This window comes from Penicillium nucicola, assembly GCF_028828085.1.
Source record: "Penicillium nucicola strain IBT 29836 chromosome Unknown utg000010l, whole genome shotgun sequence".
NCBI lineage: Eukaryota > Fungi > Ascomycota > Eurotiomycetes > Eurotiales > Aspergillaceae > Penicillium > Penicillium nucicola.
Genome location: NW_026643134.1, coordinates 1,458,027 through 1,472,165, shown reverse-complemented (window position 1 = coordinate 1,472,165; position 14,139 = coordinate 1,458,027). Strand labels below are relative to the sequence as shown.

Here is a 14,139-nt window from a genome sequence, read left to right as displayed (position 1 = left end):
GGCCAGGTTTAAATCGCGTACATAGGACATGATCTTCCCGCGAGATCTTGTTGGCGTTCATTGTTGATGATTTCGTGATGCTACATTTATGTCCCGGGATTCGGCTCTGCTGTTTCTCCTTGCGCGGACCAGATAATCCACAGACTGTATACAGGATACCTAATGCTATTGACCATATTCTGAATATTCTGATCGCTGGCCTGTATGTTACAGCATTGGGTCTCTCCAGCCTGTTTGCGACTGTAGAAGGGTGAATAATACATATTGAAAGAAGTGGACGTAAAGTACAGATGGATTGTGCAGATGGACCTCCCGGTCTTCACAAAGAAAGAAAATGTACAAAGAACGACATACATGTAAAAAATACAGGCGATTCAATTCGAATCAAATCAAGAAAACAAAAATAGCTTCTAGCAGCTGTTGACCAGCCAGTAGTACAACACAGCATTCAACAGGAAAAGAAGCACCACCACACACCTCTTTACCCCTAATTATCAACCATCAACTGCTCCCCCTCGTCAAGAAGGGTAGTAACCCTGGAAAGATCAGAGATCATCTTCTGTCCATGGCCAACAAGCAACAACTTCTCCGCATTAGCAGGAAGACCCAGGTAAGTAGGCGGTTCGCGCTCCGGCAAGCCATTAACCCAAGCAATGAAGTCACGCATGCTAGTCGTGCTAGGCAAGGTGAGCAAATCATCATTTTCAACGCCTGAGACAAGCTTATAATCGTCTTCGAAGGCCGCGGGTGTCAGGAAGCTTGTGACTAGGTTCTCGAGTTGCTGGTAGTCGCCTGCGTCGTCGATCTTGCCGCCATACATCTCCGTAATGAGTGTGCGGATCATTTCCCATGGGATCTTTTGCGGTGCTACGTTTGAGCGGCCTTGGGCTACCGTGTCGACCCAGTGGTCGATTATGTAGGCGGAACATTCGTACTATGGGGTTTGTTAGTATTGCTTGCCTGGTTTTCTTTTGTGCGTAGATGCGGGTTTCGGGGTGGTACTTACGTCGCTGTCGTTGAACTCCCAGAAGCCCTTCCAGCCGAGGCTGGGGGCGTAGCGGAGTCTCTCTTGAACCACAGCGTGCAGGAAGCAGAGCAAGAGGTAGACACGGGCCTTTTCAACGGGGGCTTTGCTGGCTCTCACGTTCAAAGAGGAGAGTGAATCCTTCATGTTGGCGCGGACTCCAGCGGGCTGCTCGTACATGAGTACACGTGAGGCACGGATCAAGTTGACTGGGATCTTAGGGCTGGACTCCATAGACAGGAATAGGCGGAATTCCTTGTGAGGCTTCAGAGAGTCCAGTCGCTTCTCGAGACTCTGGAGCCAAGAAGGCGCCAGGTGGACGTTCTTGACTAGAACCCAGTTACCGGCAGCGGCTGCGTTGCTGATGGCCTTGTCAGCACTTTCGAGACCCTCGTTGGATCCCATAGCGATGTTGGCGCAGGTGGCGTGGGTGCGCTCGACTAGAGCGTCGACCTTGTAACTGGCGTCGAAGCCGGGGCTTGAGCTTAGGGCGATTGGTCTGGTTGCGGTGACTTGGTCGACTACGTCCTTGAGGTCACTGCTGCCCTCAAATAGCTCACGGCCGAATACGGTTTCAATGAAACGCTCGGCCGTTGGGACGAATCTGTCCATGCGGCAAAGCTTGACGAGGAGTAGGGAGCGAAGAAGCTGGTCAAGTTGCGAGATGCTCTCGTCCCACAAGACTGGAACGACATTCTCGGCAAGTTCTTCAGCGAAGAATCGATCCCATTGCTCTTGGGTGACATTGGCAAGCTGTTCTTTGAAGAGTGACATGTTGGATAGCTTGGCGAGTACATGGTCCCGGGCGTCAACGGAAGTGGACAGATCCATGCCTTCAACTGTCTCGTCCAGAACACGGTCGAGGATGGTTCTGTCCATTGGGAAGGGAGTAGCTTGAGCAAGGAGAATAGCGAGAGTGATCCGATCCTTCTGAACCAGGCCTAGCGATGTTCTCTGGTAAGCCATGATGAACAGATCCTTGATGATGATCTGAACGCGAGCAGAATGGTCCTTCTCCTGCGCAAGTCGCTTGTTCTGGTAGAGAACGGAGTTGAAGATGTCGACAAAGTATTGCAAAGAAAACTGGTAGAAAGGATTTATGTGGTGAAGCTGCTCGAGAACGGCAAAGACAGCACTGCATGAGCGAGCAATGATGCTGTACTTTTGCGTGACACTATCCACTTCGGACATAACACCTTCAGTTTCGGTCATCTTCTTAGAGATATCGGCAGCCTCCTTCTTGAGAGTCTCGAGGGTCTCAATGACATTATCGTCATCAAGAATGTTTCCACGGGATTCGTTGAGGGCTTGCAAGAGGCGTTTCTCGAGTTGTCTCAGGTGGACCTTGAACTCTCCTTGCATCTTGACAAGATTGTTACGGCGTTCATCGACATCGGGTCGCTCGAACTTCAGAACGTCGTTGAGCGATTGTGTCTGTAAGCTGCTCTGCGTAACTGTGAAGTTGACAAATGTGGTACGACTGCAAATATCAGGAGGGAATGATGCCGAAGGATCACGGGTCGAGAGGAACAGTTTGAAGGAAGGCGAGAAATCGATCTCTTGTCTGCCCAATTGAATCAGGACGCGGCCACCAGTCTTTTGATATTCTTTGTTGAGAACGTGGTTGAGAATAGGATCCAGGTGCTCGGCATCCTGGATGAGAATAGGGTTACCGAAACGCAAGGCGCTCTCTAATTGCTTGACAAAGGAATCATCTAAGAAACTTGTGACAGTGAGCTTGCGATCCTTGCTCTCCTTTTGTAGGAACTCCGTGATACGGCCCGATGGGTCGACGATAAGGGGATATCTGTTGAACTTTTTCAAGATGATGGCGTTCTCCGTGCAGAGGTCATCGACAGGGAGAGAGTGATCTTGCCAAGTCAGGCGCTCGTCTGCATTGGACAGATATTCGGTGATGGGATTGTGAGGCTTGAAGGTAATGCCAGAGGCCGCAAGTTGATGAACCCAGTCGTCGATCATTGCCCGACGGAACTGCTGATCGTAGAGACCAGCGTATGCAAGGAACGCGGCAGCAATGAGGACATCACCAACGAGAGTGTTGATTTGAGTCTCAAAAGACTTGCTGCCATCCTCCCAACGCTCTCGCTCGGAGGCCAAGCTGTCCAGCAGACGAACACTGCGGTCGACCTTGAACTGGACCCGGGACATCTCAGTCTTGATCGCCTGGGTCTCACTAATGAGAGCAGCATACTCAGCCTTGTAGGTAGCAATACTGGATTCGAGGCTGTCGATGGTGTTAACGATAGCTTGGGCTTCAGCCTTAGTTTGCAGTGCCTGATCCTCGAGTTGTTCGACCTCTGCACGAAGAGGACCAACGCGGTCGAGGATTTCAGAGTAGGCGACTTGAGCTGTGACCCATTGGACCAAGGGACCACAGGCCTTACTGGCACGGTTGACTCGCTCATATGTGAAGTCCTCCTTGGAGAAGAACTCATTTTGCATCTTTATGCGGAGATTGCGCGTCATTGAAACCTTGCTGTCGTAGTTCACGATGCTGGCAATGAAATCATCACGGCGGACAATACCTTGGATGGCCTTCCAGCTGTCGACTCTGTGTCCAAGGAGGACACAAACAGCTTCCAGGGAAAGTCGGACACCACCGGGAGGTGAAGCCATACCTCGAACTTCAGTGAGCTGTTGACGCTTAATGTTGCTGACACTCTGCTGGGCTTCCAGCACCGCGGGTTCAGCTTGAGCCAAGTCGTTCAAGACAACTTCCTTCCGGGTAGCCACTTCCTTTTCTTGTATCTCTAGTGCTTGCTGCACCTCTAGCGAAGCTTGCTTCCGCTGTTCGGCTTCTTGTTGATCAGCAACCATGCGTTGCAATTTCTCGTTCGCCTCCGTATCCTTCTTCTCCAATTGTGTCTTCTTCTGGGCCAGACTGACCCGAAGATCGCTAACCTTGTCGACAGTGTCACGGAGCTTCTCGAGTCCAACATTCAAATGACGCTGTTGTTCCTCCAAATCTTCACGTTTCTCGTTGAACAGGTTCACGTACTGTGCAACAAAGTCTAGGTAATGGCGAGGAGTGAGGAAAGTTGCCCGACCTTGTTGCTTTTGCAGGCGTCCGTTGAATCTGTGCAAGGAGTGGTGGATATACACCATAGAGTTGATGACAGCGTCTCTGTGCGTAGCCGGCAGTGATAATTCTCTGTATGCCACAGGGATACTATCAAGCGCGACAAAGTTGGGTTTGTCCAGATCGACTGACTGTGTGAGCTCAGAGCCAACCTGGAACAGGGCTTGATCAGACCAGTCTCCCATCCAGTTCAGCACGCAACGGTTGAACAAGGCGGGACTAGTGGCGGCCTTGGAAGACAGACCCTCCTCCGGTGGGTTCATAGTGAACACCACGTGCAGGTTCTTGACAATCTGCTGGGTGAACCACTTGTAGAGCTCTTCTTGTGAGTCGAGTAAAAGACCTTGACGCTGGGCACCTTCTTTACAGGCGGTCATCAGGGAAGAGAATTCATCGCCTTCGAACAAACCCGGAACCTCAGCGTTGGCAAGCAGAGTGTTCATGCGTTCAAGGAAACCAGAGTCGAGAACATTTGACTCGTCCATAATGAAACAAATCTTCTCGCCCTTGCATCCGGCCCTGCGAAGGACACTTCTCAGATCATCATCAAAGTCTTCAGAAGAGTACTTTCCGTGGACCTTGATTTGGAACACCTTCAGACCGTTCATCCAGGCGACAAAGCGCGACAGGGTTGTCTTTCCACTACCGCTCACACCGATCAGGATCAAATGACCCTGGGGTTGACGGAATACTCGATCAATGCGGAGTGCATGCTCAAGCACATCGTTGAACAGCACAAGCGGAACATCCACCTCTTCCTCACAGAAGGTCTTCAGGCGGGCCTTGACAAAGTCCCGCAATTTCTCCTGTTCCACTGGCACGTAATTCTTAGACAGCCAGTTGGAGAATAGGATAGGTCCCTTGAGTGCTTCTTGATCATCAATCGTAGGGAAATGTTCCAAGGCGATACGTCGAACAGCATCTGCCGTCCAAGCCCTCTCATCTTCGGCCACCAGTCTGTCCTGGAACAGACGCAAGGCTTCGTGTGCCCAAATGCGAACCAAGCCTTCAATAGACAGGGTTTCCAAAGGCTTAATTGCCTCATATAGACCACGAACCCATCGGGTGAGTTCACGGGGCGAGTAGACATAGTGAGGTTGGATCTGGGGTGTGAATCGAGTCTGGGATTCGAGATAGAATTGTACCATAGCCTTGGTGAGTGCCTCGGAGTATCCACGCAGCAAGGGGAGAATCTTAAGCACGGCCGAGTTGAAAGTACCATAGATTTGATTGAGAGAGATCTCACCAGGATAGTCGACCATGATGAGAGGTGCGTGACGCAGGAATCTCTCGGCCATGGGGGTACGACCAGCATCTGTGGGAGGGTTACAAGCGCCAACGAATTGAATCCGTTCCAGGCTGACCCAGCTCTTGTCGGAGGTTCTCCAGAATCCATTTTGCTCAACAAGCTGGCGCAGGAAAGAGATGGCACGCTGTGTACCGTAGCGATCGGGGGCGGGAAGGTTAATCTCGTCACAGAAAATGACGAGCCAGCGGCCAATCTGGTTAGGAGACATCACCACACCATTGAGTGTTTTCTTGTACTCGCAGTATTGCTCGAAAGTCTTGATCAAAAGATCGGGGGTGGTGGCGCTAGAGAAGTTGAGGCCAACAACTTCCATGTTGGGCAACTTCCTGAGCGCGGCGAACAGTGTCATGGTCTTACCAGATCCAGGAGGACCACAGAGCAGTAAAGGTTTGTGCTCGGCGAGCCATGAGTATAGCACATCTTCATGACGGATTGTATCCACGGTAGGAATGATCACGTCCGTTTGGGTGACGGAGTGTGTGTTGATGTCAATCGATGGCACCTGCGACTGCCAGCTTGACCAGTCGGACTTGGGGAGAGTAACATCATAATCAATGAGAGATGACTCTCCGTCAGGTGGCAGATCAATTGTAGACATTCCAGACACATACTGGCCGAAAGCCTTGCGGTCATTCAGAGGACAATCACCAGTCAAAGACCAAACCAGCGTCAAGAGAAGCTTTTTGGAAATGTACGACTCAATCTGCTCAGGGTCCAGAGGGAAGTCGACATGCTGGACATTGTACTCGAGAACATTACGGCAGGCCTTGTTCAACAAACTGAAGAGGGTGTTGAGGGCACGGATGTCAGTGAACTCCATGATATGGTTATACTTCTTGGCTTCCTCGAGAGCCTTGAGGACAAGATCGTCGGCCTCCAAGAACTGCTTGAGAATAGTTGCAACTGTGTCTTGGGCATCCTGAGTGCGGACAGCGGCTGTTCCAGCAGGAGCACTGTCTTCGTCCAGATCCTCGAATGTCTTGGTTCTGAGACTCTCGACATAGTTGGCGATCATCATATTAGGGGTGACAGTATCCTCGTTGAACCAAACCATACCGCAACGACTGACAGTGGCAAGGGTAGCATACTTCAGGCTCTCAACTTCGAACATGATGCGGACATTTGAAGGTAAGTTGAGACGTTCTCCATTAGGCAGAGTCAACAATTTGTTGTCATCGAGAACACTGTTCAAGTTCTCAACCCATTCAGGGTCAACATCACCGTCGAATACGATCCAGTGACGTTTGCTGTCCTCGCCTCGAAGGTTGTCGACAATCTTTCTCAGAATGCCAGTGAAAAGACCGTCCGTCCATTCACGGGTAGTGCTGTCGAGGTTACCATACAAAGCCTCCTTGGACATGACCTTGGAATCAATGATATGAGAAACACCTTCAACGCCTTCAATGCGCTGCATGGCTTGCAGGAGGATCTTCCAGGCCGCTGATTTACCAGACCCAGATTTTCCGACCATCATAACACCGTGGTGAATAGTTTGGATCTGGTAAAGCTGCAAGGCCTTGGTGATCCACATGTCGCTGTCAACGAAATGCTGCTCATGGGCAATATCCCGAATGGCCTGGGTGAGCTTCTCAAAGTTCGCAGGCACGTAATCCACGCCAGGGAAGTCCTCTACCTGAATATCCAGCATTGTTTCAACATCCTCTTGAACCAGCTTGGGGGCAATGGTCTCACGCAGACTCTGAACAATGATTTGAGGCTCGATCACATCATCAGGGCCCAGCTCTCCTGAGGCATTCGCAAGACGAGTACGTTTGAGACCACCAGAGGAAACAAGCACACTCTTCAATGCACGAAGACCAAAGTCGTAGTGGGCTTGTTTGGTGAGACGCGAGGCACAGTGGTCGAAGAAGGGAACAGTCTGTTTAGACAAGGGCTTGGCTTGCTTGAAACCCTGGGAGAACAGCATGACTTCTGCAATAAGTTCCTTGTCTGGTTTCGACATAGCAACGCTGCGGAACAACTTCTTCAAATTGTCCGGCAAGTTGGAACGACCAGCATACCCAGGATTCATTGTGATGAAGATACCAGTGTTGGCATTCACAGCAAGGCGTCTACCAACAAGCTCAATCTGGGACTTGCTTTCGTCTCCGCCGTTCTTCAGACCAATTTGGATGTTCTGAATCTGCTGAGAAACAGCCGAGAGGATGCGTTCCTCCAGACGGTTGAACTCATCGAAACAACCCCATGCACCAACTTGACAGATACCGAGGAAAATACGACCCATGGCTTGGAAGTCGAACGTGTCGTCACAACAGAAAACAAGAGTGAAACGACCAAGTTGCAGACCAAGCGCTTTGACGGACTCTGTCTTACCAGTACCAGCGGGACCGTATGGAGAACCACCAAGTCGCTGACACAGAGCTTGAGTGAGGGTGAGGAAACAACGGTCTGTTAGGGGAGTCCGCACAAGACGCTCTGGGACACCCAAGTACTCGAATCCATAGTTGAGCTTCGCGTTGGCCATGTGTACATTCAAGCGCTGCAGGAAGTCACCCTCGGCCTGATAAACATAACGCATCTGAAGGAGCCATAGATGGTGTGTGGGTGTTGACGCGTTGAGATTGACGAGCTTCGAGATACAGTCACGTTGGTGAACGAACTCTGTGATCATATGCTCACACTTCTTGCGGGTAATGGTGTCAAGTTCACCAAGTACAGTGGCGGCAAGAAGTTCCAGAATTCGAACTTCGGCATCGTATAGCGTCGGGAGATTAGCACCGCCATCCTCCAAGGCTTTCTGCACAGAGTTGGTCCAGACAACTTGACTGGCCAGAACCACAATCTGGGCAGGGTAGTTGGCCAGGAAGTCACTGAAGGCAGTTCGGTCAACCTCAGAGGCATTATAGAGAGTATCAAACTGCTCCACAGCCTCGGCAAGAAGCTCTGCCAGAGTGAATTTCATGTTGTTTTCTAGCGCAGAAAGCCAGTCGTTGATTCTGGGGGTCTTGACAAGGTTGACTTCCTTCTTAAGGCGAACCTCTTCGCCTTCCTTGGAGGTGAATCCAATGATGTTGTTATCGTCATCCATCACAAGGCCTGACAAACCAGCGAACATCTTCTTGAAGTGCTTGGCAACGCGGAAGATGTCATTGCTGTTACCGATAATCTCCAACAGATCCTCGTCACCAACGAAGTAGAAGCGAGGGAAGGAAACACGCTCGCGCTCCAGGTATTCACCAAGGGCCTTCTGGATCTTGTTGAGCAATTCAGCCAATCTCTCCAGAGATTTTTGGACACCAGTAATGGCAAGCACATCCAGAACAAAAGACGACTTATACACCTTCTTCATGACGGCAAAGAATTCAGAGTTGATGTTTTGGAAACGGCTCGACTCCAGAGGGAGAAGATGCTTGATATCGGCGTTGCCGGTGAAGACACCTTCGAGGTAGACCCATTGGCGCTGAACATCAATCCATACGTCAAACAGAACGTGAACGCGGTTCAATTTGTCTTCCCAAGAAGTAGCTTCCTCCTCGAATTCTTTATAGTATGGGGAGTGACGCATGGCCTGAAGAGAGTTGAGGTTCTCACTGCATTTGGCGAACAAATCGTCAAAGCCTCGAATGAGACGGCACTTGTTCTGGTAGTTTACCAAGTCAAGAGAGTAGTTTTGCCAAGTCTCACGAACAGACTTGAGGAACTCCTCCAATGCCATCTCACCCTGGGCTTGTGCGATGATGCTGCGGATAACAGCTTCGCTTGTCGTGAGCTGCAAGTCCCAAACATCACCGAGGGTCAATGAGACGAGAGAGAAGCGCTTTCCGGGCTTGAGAGTCTTATAAATCTTCTGCCAGTGACGTTCCTTCACAGCCTCAGATTTCATGTCAGACAAAAGAATGTTGACCTTCAGCAGTCCGCGAAGAACATTCTGGATATGCTCAAAGGCGGCATACTGTCTCATACGACTGGGCATCTCCTTGGTCAACTTGATTAAGTTGTCCAGAGCTTGGCGGAGCTTCCTAGGCTGCACACTGGTCCACAGTCCGTCGCGAAGGTCGTTAAGATTCTGCCAAATGGTCGACAGCGCACCCCAAACAGAGGTAAAGTCCTGGACCTCTTCGAGGATTGGTGGCAAAGAGGACTCGGCACTAGCAGGCAGGTCGAGGGCTTCCTTGGCCTTGGAAACCATCTCAAACTCTGACTGGAGGGCTTCAAGGCGAGATTGGAAAGTCTTCAGGGTCTGTGATGCTTCCTCGGGAGGAATGGTTCCAGAGACAGGCTTCTCATCGTTCCACTGGGAAATAACCTCAGCGATCTTGTCACCGATAACTCGGTCTTCAGCGGTGATTTTTGCACGCAGGCCTTCAGTCTGATCATGCACAATCTTACTCTTGCGAGTGAGCAGCTCGTTGAGAGCCGCCCACTCGCCATCGACGTTCTCAACGTGAAGCCAGTCACTGGGGAATTGGTAACGCTGTCGGGAGAGTGTAGTCTGACCTTGACGGAACAAATCAACCTCAGGCTCCCAGACGCGAGTCTTGCGCTTGCACTGTTGAACAATGGTGATGAAGGAAACAGCGTGCGCTGTCGAAGAGGCTTCTAGGGTCTGGCCTTCCAAGTCACGACGTGCAGCAGCAATTTCGGAGTGGACCTCTCTCATGCGGCCGCCAAGTTTGGCACCGAACTTGAGAAGGATTTCATGCTGCCACTGGTCGTACTTGGCATTGACCTTAGTCTGTACCTGCTCGTAGTCGATTCGGATGTTGCCAAAGGAGCGTCCAACCTCAGAGGTGTCGAAAGTGGCACGGCTCTTTCTAATCTCCTGGAGCAGTTGGAGCCATTGAGACAGATCATCGCCCAGAATGTCGTAGACTTGCTCGGAGCGTAAATCCCAAAGTGACTGGAACTGCAGCCACTTGTCGACATACTCTGATACTTCCTTGAGTCTGCTCTCCACGACACCGTAAACTTTGTTGAGCTCATCTGTGCAATGCTGGGGAAGGTTGGCGAAGCAAACGTCAGATAGACGGACGTTCTTTTGTACTCCAATGGAGATCTGGTAACGCGACGGCTTAATCTTCTCCAGGTTGCAAATCACACCGAGCCAGGTGTCAAAGTGAGAGAACCAGCTGGCTCGTGCAAACTGCAGTGGGGGATCCAGGTGAAGGACTTGGTTCTTCATGGAAATCTCATGGAACAGGTTGGGGAATTGAATATTGTAGGCCATGGTTTCAGCATCGGCCGTCGCTGCAACTGTGGTGCTAGAGGATTCAATCTTGCTCTCGTGGAAGGCGCCAATCCATTCACGCACGGCGCGAAGAAGACGCTCCCGCAGAATAGCTTCGATCTTTCCATTGAGTTCAGCAACCCAGTACCCAAGGTTCACATAGTTCTCAAGGTTGAGCTTATCAACAGCGACCTGAATAGTGTCCAGACGTTGCTTGAAGGCAGCGGCATCGTATGCGCAAGTCTTCAGTTCGTGGATGGATTTCTGGATGTTCTCGTTGATAGCCGAAAGCACGGCAGTCTTTGACTGAAGCACAGATGCCGAGCCAGCAAACTCGCGCACAAATTGAACATGCTTACTTTCGGTGCGGCTAGGCATTGAAGTATCGGTGGCACCGTTTGCCAATGCTGATTGCTTGACGTGCAGTTCGTATGAGTGTACAAACGACTCCCACCGGAGAGGAATACCCTTGGCAACCATTGCCTGTGAGTCGTTCATGTAGCCGTTGAGCAGGATGGCAACATCTGACATAGAGGCGATTGTGCGGTTAGTCTGAAGCAGAGTCCGGACACTCTCCATCAAACTAATAGCATAAGGATAGACACGCTTGGCCTCCTTGGAGATGTTACTGACGGCATGAGGAACTTGGAAGTTGAGCCAAATTAGGTTGCGGACCTCCTTGAAAAGGGCGATGATCTGTGCATCAAAATTGACTGTCAATTCAAACGTATTTCCTGCTGCACGATTGCGAACAACACTAAAGAGTCGTCCAGATATCGTGATGTGGCGTCGCTGAACATCCCACAGCCACGATTCAAATACTGGTCGTGTGTCGAGCTTTTTGCGGAAGAGGTTGCTCTCGGCCTGCAGCTTTTGTCCCTCGGTGTGCAGATGCCAGTCTTCACCAAGAACGTTTTCCACTTTGCGCATATACCCATCAAGCTGTCGTTCGATTTGACGTGTCCAGATAATAGCACCGGACACAGGCGGAAGGTCGCGAAGCTGTGCCATGGCATGAGCTTCCGAATGACCGTATTGTTGCTTGAAACGCTCGTGAAGAGCACTGATATCTCGCTTGACATTATCGATCAACTGTGTTTGATACTCGCCGATGGCACCACGAATCTTGGGGCGAACAAGGAGTGCATTGAACTTGGAGAAAACACGGAACATCTCATTGGCGTTCTTAGCTGTAGCGAGACGGTCACGCAAACGGGCAATGATGGAGTTTTCCACTCGAGAGGTACGCTCGCTGTACGCAATTTCCTGGCGCTCCCATTCTAGAGACCCTTCGGTTGTGACATCAAGCACATCAACGCTTTGGAGAGCAGCATAGGCATGCGCAACTTCCTCTACGGCGTCGACATCGCCAATCTCCTCCACGATGACAGCTCCGTCACCTTCAACAGCCCCAACATCAGCGGACGAAGAACTCTTTGGGCCAAGAACATTGATGATGGTTTTCTGGAGCTGTTCATGGTTGACTCGGAAGGTGTCAACATACTTGAGTCGCTCACGGGTCTTGTCGTGCCTGGCGTTGATCTTGATAGGAATGAATTTTTCGTTACGACGTCTTGTCGATTCACGGGCGACATTGGTGAATTCCTTGAGGTTTTCGTCCCAGGTACGCCAGATCGCTTGCGTCACCTTCATCAATGACCGGAACTCGCGGTAGTCCAATTGCAAGATAGTGTTTCCTTTGATAAGTTCATGCATTTTCTTGTCAAGATCTCCGGAAATGGCCTCGACGAGGGACAGAGCTCGCTTGATCGGGTAGGGGCAAATCTTTAACTTCTTGTTCAGGTGAGTGAAGATCAAGTTCAAAGACTCCTGAACCTTTTGCAACGAGGTCGCAGAAAGAAGCTCGTCGAGAGGGAAGTCTCGCATCAACTGGTTGTACTTCTGGACCAAGTCGGTGGCATCTTTCAGCCCAGTGTCCGCCCGGAAACTGAGAGTAGGTTGGTACCGTTTCGCGTGACGAAGAATGTCCATAGTCAACCGCACGCCGTCGCTTTGCAACTGAGCATCGATACCCTCCAGAGCAGTTTCCATCGACAACCAAAAGTTGACTTCCGGGGAAGCTGACTCGCTGTTCGGATCGCGGGACATCTTGGTGATGGTCTGGATCGACCGAATCCAGCCGTTTACCACATTTTGGATGCTGTTTGTGAATGCACTGCTCTCCAGAACCGTCGAGGGAATCAGTTCCACAGATGCCTTGATTCCGCGTGTCTCTGCTTCCTTAAGGGCACCCTGTACAACTTCGTGAAGTGGCAGGCTCAAAGCTGGGATCTCCACATTCTGCTGCAAGTGCATCAAACCAAGCTCCAAATCCGCAAACTTCTTCTTGGTTCCTGGAATTCCCGTCTTCGCCTCTGTGTCCGTCTTCGATTTCGTTCCAACGGCCGTCTCTTGGCTGCGGGTGTAAGCTTCGAAGTAGGGACTAAGACCGTGGTGTAGCAGCAGGTGCAGGATCTGGTAGGGCGACATGGCGTTTCCCTGCTGGGTCGGGGTATTGTTAAGCGAAGCGAGACCAGGCAGGTTCATGACCTGGACTTGCGACGCCATCGGAAGAGTCGGGTCAATAGGAGCGGGCCGCTTGATTATAGCCACCGAGGCGACGGTGGTGGAAGCGGATGAGATCTCGGAGGAAATGCTGTAGAGGTATTGCACAGTTGTTTCTTCGACTGTCAGAGTACTATCAATGGCTGCACACTTGGAAGGCACTTACCCTGGTTCTCCGCGTCGCCATTAACTTCCTCCGCCGCAACAATGTCCTTTTGTACATAGAGTGCGACTTGCGACTCCGAAGCGAATCGCGTGCAGCGTTGTACCGTCTCGTTGTATCTAGATTCCGAGAGCAAGCTCCCAGCGCTTTCCAACTCGGACTTCTGAGCTCCCAGTGTTACCTGGAGCACCTCCGTCAGGTACTGAATGACCGCACCGGAATCCACCATAGCTGCCGTCTCAGGCGTTGAGACGCCATTTGGTACGCCTGGTGTGGCGACCTCCATATTCACAAGAGTATTATGACAGCAATGTGCTCATTGATGGTTGGGGGGAGAGGAGTGCGGATTTGTTCGGAAATGTTGGCGAAGATCGCGTCGATAATCGGGTCGCCAAATGGGGTAAGAGAAACACAGCAAAAGCAGAAAGGAAGGAAGAAATCTAGATTAATAACAAGAATGAAGAAGCAAAGATCGAAAGTCCCCTCTGCCGTTGTGTACTGTCTGTTGAGATGCGAGATAAAGATACGCGGCGTGTTTGCTCTACTTCAGGGGATGTCCGCTAGTCCCTATTGGGCTTAGCGTGACACGACCAAGTGCCGTCCATGGCTCTGGTCCCTGAACCGTTCCAAGTAAAGACTTGAGCCTCTTCTATATCTCTCAATTCTAGAATATGGACTCCTTGAGCTTTTGATTTAAGTGAGCTCCAACCGTATGTGTAGGTGATTATGGGCATATAGTTGAAGGACAGATAGACCCTTCAAGATATATATTGCCCAACTCTTGGCCAGA

General features: G+C 50.9%; 1 protein-coding gene across 1 annotated transcript; it reads right to left on the bottom strand.

The window, feature by feature from the left end:
- Nucleotides 1-487: 487 nt before the first annotated feature.
- Nucleotides 488-13,635, bottom strand: N7511_009112 (uncharacterized protein; the record flags this gene model as incomplete). The annotated part of the gene is made up of 3 exons (XM_057131489.1): nt 488-934; nt 1,007-13,302; nt 13,353-13,635. 3 exons carry the CDS (start codon nt 13,633-13,635, stop codon nt 488-490), a joined length of 13,026 nt encoding a protein of 4,341 aa, XP_056979477.1.
- Nucleotides 13,636-14,139: the final 504 nt, after the last annotated feature.